We start from the raw sequence: 7,548 nt of genomic DNA, 5'->3' as shown, positions 1-7,548 counted from the left end.
AGTACGGCCCTGCCCACCACTCCCCCTTGTCCCCTGCACCCCATGCCCCATCCATCAGTCCTGCAACACAGCCTCCTCTCAGCACAGCTCTAAACAGGGCTGAAGCCCAACCCTCCTCTGGCCACATGCCACCTCCCAGAAGGCAGAGACCTTTCCTGATCACACTCACACTGTGCTCTCCATTTAAGCCTTCTTGGATGTGTCTGAAATCTTAAGATGCATTTATTTGTATAATTATTTTTAAATCTCCTCCCACACCCCAGCCCAGGACTGAGCGCTCCTTTCAGTGACCATGTTGGCCTTGATCTCTGCTATTAGTCAATGCATACCTTCTACCTATTGTCTTCTACAGTTTACATACAACTTCATCTACACAATCTCATTTGGGTTTTGCTTGGTAATGACACAGGCTGGACAGAGATGTCCATGTTCAAAAGAGGAAATTGAGTCTCAGAGAGGGTGGATTTCAAGGCAGAGCCAGGATTTGAATTAAACCCAGCTCTTCCATCTCACCCTCACAGAGGACCTCGCAGATGATGCAGCTCCTCTCCATTTTCCATGACGGCAGGGGAAAAAGAACTAATAGTATGTGAAGGTGTGACAGGTGTGAGGAAGGACTCCTAATGGCGGGACAGGAAGGAGAGGTGAATCCTTTGGAATTGGCAATCAGAGCACGGAACGGGAAGGTTTGGTACTGCTGAGCATGGCAGTGTTGGTGAAGGCAATGTAGGATATTGATAGAGCATGGGCTCAGGACTTAGACTTGAATGTGATCCCTTGCTTGCTGCCAGTGTGAACTTGGGAAGTTACAGAATAGCTCTCGAGACTCGATGTCTTCATCACTAAAAAGGGCGTAATAACACAGATGTGTGTGTACGTATATAAAAATCCCCAGTATATATATATGTATATACAGTTTACATATATGACATATATATATACATATATGTGTGTACGTATATATATGTCATATATGTAAACTGTATATACATAAATATATACATACAAGCTATGTAGGAATTAAATTATGTGTCTAATGTACCTCATGCATGTTCTAGCCCATAATACATGGTTAATAAATGATATCTTTTGCTGCTATTGCTGCTCAGAGAAGGTAGAGGGTGAGCTATTCTAACTGGACTGATCAAGCAATTGTTCCCCTCAGGAGAACTAAGCCCTGCGTTTCCAGCATGGAGGTGGAGAACCAGACCGGGGTCACCAAGTTCATTCTGGTGGGCTTCCCTGGGACCTGTGGCATGCGTGCCTCAGTGTTCCTGATGTTCCTCTTGGCCTACGTCCTGACCATGGCTGAAAACATGGTCATCATCCTGCTGGTGCAGCAGAACCGACCGCTGCACAAGCCCATGTACTTCTTCCTGGCCAATCTTTCCTTCCTGGAGACCTGGTACATCTCTGTAACCGTGCCCAAGCTGCTGGTCAGCTTTTGGTCTGTGAGCAACAGCATCCCCTTCACCCACTGCATGATCCAGCTCTACTTCTTCATCGCACTTATGTGCACAGAGTGTGTGCTCCTGGCCGCCATGGCCTATGACCGCTACGTGGCCATCTGCTGCCCACTCCACTACCCCACCATGATGAGCCATAGGCTCTGTGCCCGCCTGGCTCTTGGGTCCTGGGCCACTGGCTTTGGCATCTCCCTGGCAAAGACCTACTTCATCTCCCGCCTCAGCTTCTGCGGCCCCAACGTCATCAATCACTTCTTCTGTGACATCTCTCCTGTGCTCAACCTCTCCTGCACAGACATGTCCATGGCTGAGCTGGTGGACTTCCTCCTGGCCCTGGTCATCTTCCTCTTCCCACTCACAATCACCGTCCTGTCCTATGGGTGCATTCTGGCCACTGTTTTACGCATGCCCACGGGGAAGCAGAAGGCCTTCTCTACGTGTGCCTCCCATCTTGTGGTGGTCACCATCTTCTACTCCGCCACAATCTTCATGTATGCTCGGCCCCGTGCCATCCACGCCTTTAATATGAACAAAGTAATTTCCATCTTCTATGCCATCGTCACCCCTGCACTCAACCCTTTTATTTATTGCCTGAGGAACCGGGAGGTCAAAGAGGCTCTGAGGAAGCTGGCCTACTGCTAGGGTACCCGCTCTGACTAGCCTATTGTAGTCGACTAAAACACAGGGTGGTGTGTGCCTGCCCAGCCATTCTCTGTCTAGTCCTTTTTTAGGCTTCTCCTGGTCGTTACCCATGTTACCGTGATACTGCTACGTCCACACCAACCATGGGCTCTTGGTTAGTCCAAGGCCAGCCTCTGCTCCTATTGTCATCAACTCTAGGGGCATGACATTGTATAGAGACCAAGAGAAAAGGGGTTCTCTGTAGCCATGACCCACAATGGGGCTCCTGAGCCCGAGTAAATTCATAACTAAGTTGAGTACAGAGAATGAGATGGCAGTTGTCTTAGTTTTCCAGGGCGTCTATAACAAAATAGCACAAAATGGGTGGCTTTAAAGAACAAAATTTATTTCCTTACAGTTTGAATTCAGGGCATCATCAAAGCTATTCTCTCTCCCAGTCACCTCTAGGGGAAGATCCTTTCTGGTAGCCCCGAGTGTTTATTTTATCTTATTTTATTTTATTTTCGGCATTCCTTGGCTTGCAGGCCAAGCCTCACATGGCCTTTGTCTTCCCTGGTGTGTGTGTCTCTGTCTCTGTGTCAGATCTAAGCAAGCTGACATGAGGTTAGGGTTCACGTGAGAAACTGAAGGGGAGGGATCTTTTATCAGACACCACTCAGGGGCTTAGGAATGGGACCCACTCTATTCCAGTATGACTTAAATGATAATAGCTTCGGTGAAAGGCCTAACTTCCTCATACAAGGTCACATTCACAGGTACGTGGGTTAGGACTTCAACATATCTTTCTGAGGGACGCAATTCAATCTTTAACAACAGTGTATGAAAAGCAAAAACCCTTTGCCTTCAAGTTGATTCCGACTCATAGCGACCCTATAGGACAGAGTAGAACTGCCCATAGAGTTTCCAAGGAGTGACTGGTGGATCCAAACGGTCAACCTTTTTGTTAGCCAAGCTCTTAACCACTACACCACCAGCGTTTCTGACAGTGTATGAGAAAGCTGTTTTTGGATCCAACAAGCACTAAGACTCTGAAACCAACAGAGTAGGCATTGACATCCTGATTTCCCAGGCTCCTGGTGGAGACAGAAGTAGCAGCTGCCTTCTCAAACTCATTCTGGATGTTTTCTAGGAGCTCACTTTGGTGGCAGAGACTATAGCCGAGGCTCCTCTAGTGCCCCCCCCACAACAATATTTGCAAGCCCCTACTTCCCTTTCTGCTTCCAGTAGCTTGGGTGCTTTCTATTATCTATAAGTGAACTGTACTTTATGCACTTATATTTTGTCTTCTGATAAAACTTACACAGTTGCCTTGTATTGGATGTCATATTTACCTTCTAGAACTTACAACATGTTTGTTTGTATCCTCTAGTAAATGAGCATAAAAGAGATGATAAATACATCAAATATATTATTTGTGAATAAAAGCTGCCCCCATCAGCCTTCTTTTCCTACTAACTCATCTTTCTCTCATTCTTCATGTTTACTCCCCTGACCTTCACTCTCCCCTCACTTATTCCATATCAAGGTGACCAGGCCAATTACAGGATGTGACAGGGATTTTCATTCTATAACCACAGTGATTCCCAACTCTCCTTCTTCATTTGTCTGACACCCTACACATTACTCTAGACCGTCTTCATCAAACATGCCCACATACCCACACTAGGGTACACAGATATGCGCAGGTAGCCCACTCTTTTTTTTTTTTAAGCTTTCAATTTATGGTGACATTTATTGAAAATACTCTGCAATTCAGGTAGTCCCCGGCTTATGACATATTTGAGTTAAGACAAATCGCACTGACAACCATCTTTTTTTTGTATGTCTTATCATTGATAATATATACTACATACCGTGTTAAAAGTATACCTGTACTTTTATATGCAATGTTCCAACCTCCAAAAACAAATAAAAATTGGATTTATATAGATACTGATAATATAAGGTAATAATAATAATAACTAAAAAAGGAAAAGAAAATGAGCTATTAGATTTACATCAGAACCAATTCACAACAGAGTCGCCAGAACAGAACTCTATCATAAGCTGGGGGCTACCCATATTTGGCAAAATTAAAGAAGGGCTCGTTCCCCACTTAACCAGAGGATCAAACAGAGAAGATTAGGGAGGAAAATGATGTCCTTTTTTTCTTTTTTTTTTTAAGAAGTAAAACATTTGGAAAGGCCAGGCTTTTAGTGAGGTAACCTCTACCACTTTTAGCGCTCAGGTTGACGAATGAGCACTTGACTTATCATTCTAATGGCTGCGTTCATGCTGAGAAAGAAAAATAAAATCCTTCTCAATACTGAGGCCAGTAGCAGCTCTATACAGACACAAGGTAAACAAATATCCCACACCTGGTTCCTGGCTTCACCAGTGGCAAAGGGAGCGGCACTTTAAACTGCATTCAATAATTCAATATAACATGACAATGCCGGGGGGAATTTAAACCTTTTATTAGAGCAGTTTAAAAACGGATGGCTTGTAGAATTTGCAACATCTTTTCACTGAAAAACAAACAGCACCTTCAAGACAGTTTTCTCTTTCTTCTGAAGTAAGAGCATTAGATGAGATTGTTGTCTCCGTTTTATAAAGCTACCAAAACTCAAATAAGTAAATAACATACAGCCACATGTAGTGAAGAACAGAGGTCAAAAACCCAAGTCTCTTGACTCCAGGTCCTGGGTCCTTTCTGCAGTTGACATGGTCTCCCAGGGCAGAGAACATGTTCCTTCAACAAGCCAGGTACAGGAGCTAATTGTGCAGGGACCTGGCTGAAGTCACTGATGACTGCACCAGGAGACCACATAACAAAGCAGAATGGACAACTGTGAAGTACAGGCCCCAGGGAAGAAAAGAAACTAAGATGAAATGCAAGCCTACCTCGTTGTGGTGAATAAACATACAAAAGGAAATGGACGTGATTTCATGCACATTCCTGGAAAGTATTTGTTCCTTGATGCAATGAAGAAACGGTTATGAACATTTCTCCACGTGAAAGTGATTATTTTCTGAAGAATTCAGATGAATCAAAATAGGATGGAACATCTGACAGAGTTGTTAAACATGAGCAGACAGACACCTGAAGCAGGGGTCTGTACGTGAGGAATGAGAAACTCTGGATGGACTGGTCATGATCTCAGTTTTAGTCGCAGATAGTTATTTACCATGTGACCTTGAACAAGCCATTTAAACTCCCTAAGACACTGATTCCTCACATAGAAAATAGGATAATATGCTTACTCTGCCTTCCTTACACAGATCTTACAAGCATCAACTGATGTGGTGTAAAAGGCCTTGGGTGTTAGGGAGCTGGGCCAACGTCAGATCTAAGCAAGCTGATGCGTGGTTAGGGTTCACGTGGGAAACTAGCTGCAAAGGTTCTGCCCTCCAGATCCGTGGAAGGCCCTCCCATGCTGGCTGGACTCTACTGTATAATTTGGGAAGCTCCAAATAGAAGTGGCTGCTTCCTCTCCTCTCCTCTCCCCTCCCCTCCCCTCCCCCTCCCCCCTCCCCCCTCCCCCTCCCCTCCCCCTCCCCCCTCCCCTCCCCCTCCCCCCTCCCCTCCCCCTCCCTCTCCTTCTCCTCTCCTTTTCTTTCTCTCTTTCTTTTCTTTCTTTCTCTTTCCTTCCTTCCTTCCTTCCTTCCTTCCTTCCTTCCTTCCTTCCTTCCTTCCTTCCTTCCTTCCTTCCTTCCTTCCTTCCTTCCTTCCTTCCTTCCTTCCTTCCTTCCTTCCTTCCTTCCTTCCTTCCTTCCTTTTTCTCTCTCTCTTTCCTTCTTTCTTTCTCTTTCTTTCTCTCTTTCTCTCTCTTCTCTCTTTCTTTCTATTATCCTGGATGAGGTGAGATGGTGGAAATAGGGTTTCTGTATAAACTCTATTAAATTGTATTTCAAAGAGCCTTGATTCCTGTGTGAGAGGAACACCCAAGCCCATAGACTAAGCAAACTAGACCAGCCTTGACCTGTGTCAGAGGAACACCCAAACGCAAAGACCAAGCAAACTGGAGGTACACACCAGCCCAATGTAGGAAGCAGCCTCAATAAAGAGGATATAATTTATACCAGTTTAATGGCTAAATACTTACACAGAGAGCTATTTGTAACATGAAACTCATATAAAGCAAGCTAGAAGTTTTAGGTCAGCCTGCTTGGGGTTGGGTGAATTTGTGGAGTGGCCATGATACAGAGCCTGGTAGCTAGGTGTAACAGTTTATCCAGAGGACAAGTCCTGAGGATTTTGTTATCGCCAACCAAACTCATAAAGAAGTTCATAAAATAAAAATATGTTAATTACACATGGAATATATCATTCAGTGGACTATATTAAGACATGTTATTCAACTATTATTTATTGAGTACCTTCTGTGTGCTAGACACCATTTTAAGTGGTGAGGATACAATGGTACACTGATAGCAAAAGAAAAATATGGTGTGTGGGGTTATTGTGGGTATACTGTAGGAACACTGATCACTGGTCATAGGGTGGCCTGCTGTGGGGAACCTGCCTGTTCAGATAATCCTTGGAGACCCAACACCGTACCTTACCTTCCATTGAATAGGCTCTAATGCTGAGGCCTGGAAGAGTTAACCATAGTCAATAAAGAGTACTATGGTATCGTCTCTGAGCAGCTCTACCCTGAGAAAACATGTGCAGGCTGTAGTTATCTCACCTAGGAGCCAAGAGTAGGAAATTGGGGCAGGGGGTTTGTGACACTTCCTGCTTTGTCCACTGCAACCTAATTATCTGACTTTTTTCTTAAATAAATTTCTGGTGTTAACCATCTATGAGCTAATTCAGTGGGCTATCTGTGACCATATTCCTCTAGCTAAGTTAGGGATGATCTGAAATACAAGAGTGCCTCATCCCGCAACCTGGGGTGAAAAGAAAATAATTATAAGGCAGAAAACTGATCTGACTAAACCTGCCGTGTCTTTGCTTCGTGAGAGGGAATGATGTCTGGAAAAGGGTAGGAAGATCCTTTCAACCTGTGTATGAAATCTAGGCAGATTTCACCTCATTTAAAGATGAGTAAGAACAATGACAAAAACATTGGCCTGAGGACATGAGAAAGTGTCAGCTTCTCAAGGTGCAGAGAGAGAGCGTGTTTCCGAAAGTGATTGATGGCAGAATTTATAGGATATTGGACATTCAAGGAAATTGTTTTATGTTCTCACAAGAGTTCAAGAATATATGGCTTTTCAAAGCAAGTGAGAAGAAAGATTCTGAAATGGAGAGGTGAAGTGGGGGACAGAGACCATTAAGAAATTTTGTGTATGCAAATATTGGAACTTTGACTCAACTGTACTAAACATCAACAGGAATCGGTTGCTTCATGTAACATAACAAAGGGTGGGCAAGCTTTAGGTGAAACTTTACCCCCAGTTAGATCATGTCACCAAAGGCCAGGTTCCTTTCTGTCCCTTGCTGTCTTCCTCTTGG

General features: G+C 44.3%; 1 protein-coding gene across 1 annotated transcript; it reads left to right on the top strand.

The window, feature by feature from the left end:
• Positions 1 to 1,190: 1,190 nt before the first annotated feature.
• LOC126082066 (olfactory receptor 6B1) lies at positions 1,191 to 2,108 on the top strand. Its single transcript, XM_049894493.1, has one exon. It carries the CDS (start codon positions 1,191 to 1,193, stop codon positions 2,106 to 2,108), a length of 918 nt encoding a protein of 305 aa, XP_049750450.1.
• The last annotated feature ends 5,440 nt before the right edge of the window (positions 2,109 to 7,548 follow it).

The sequence above is a fragment of the Elephas maximus genome, chromosome 8 (genome assembly GCF_024166365.1).
Source record: "Elephas maximus indicus isolate mEleMax1 chromosome 8, mEleMax1 primary haplotype, whole genome shotgun sequence".
Taxonomy (NCBI): Eukaryota; Metazoa; Chordata; class Mammalia; order Proboscidea; family Elephantidae; genus Elephas; species Elephas maximus.
This window is presented reverse-complemented; position numbering and strand designations above follow the sequence as displayed.

What these genes read in the sequence shown, in the direction of transcription:
- LOC126082066 (XM_049894493.1), top strand. Translation starts at nt 1,191, where the DNA reads ATGGAGGTGGAGAACCAGACCGGGGTCACCAAGTTCATTCTGGTGGGC.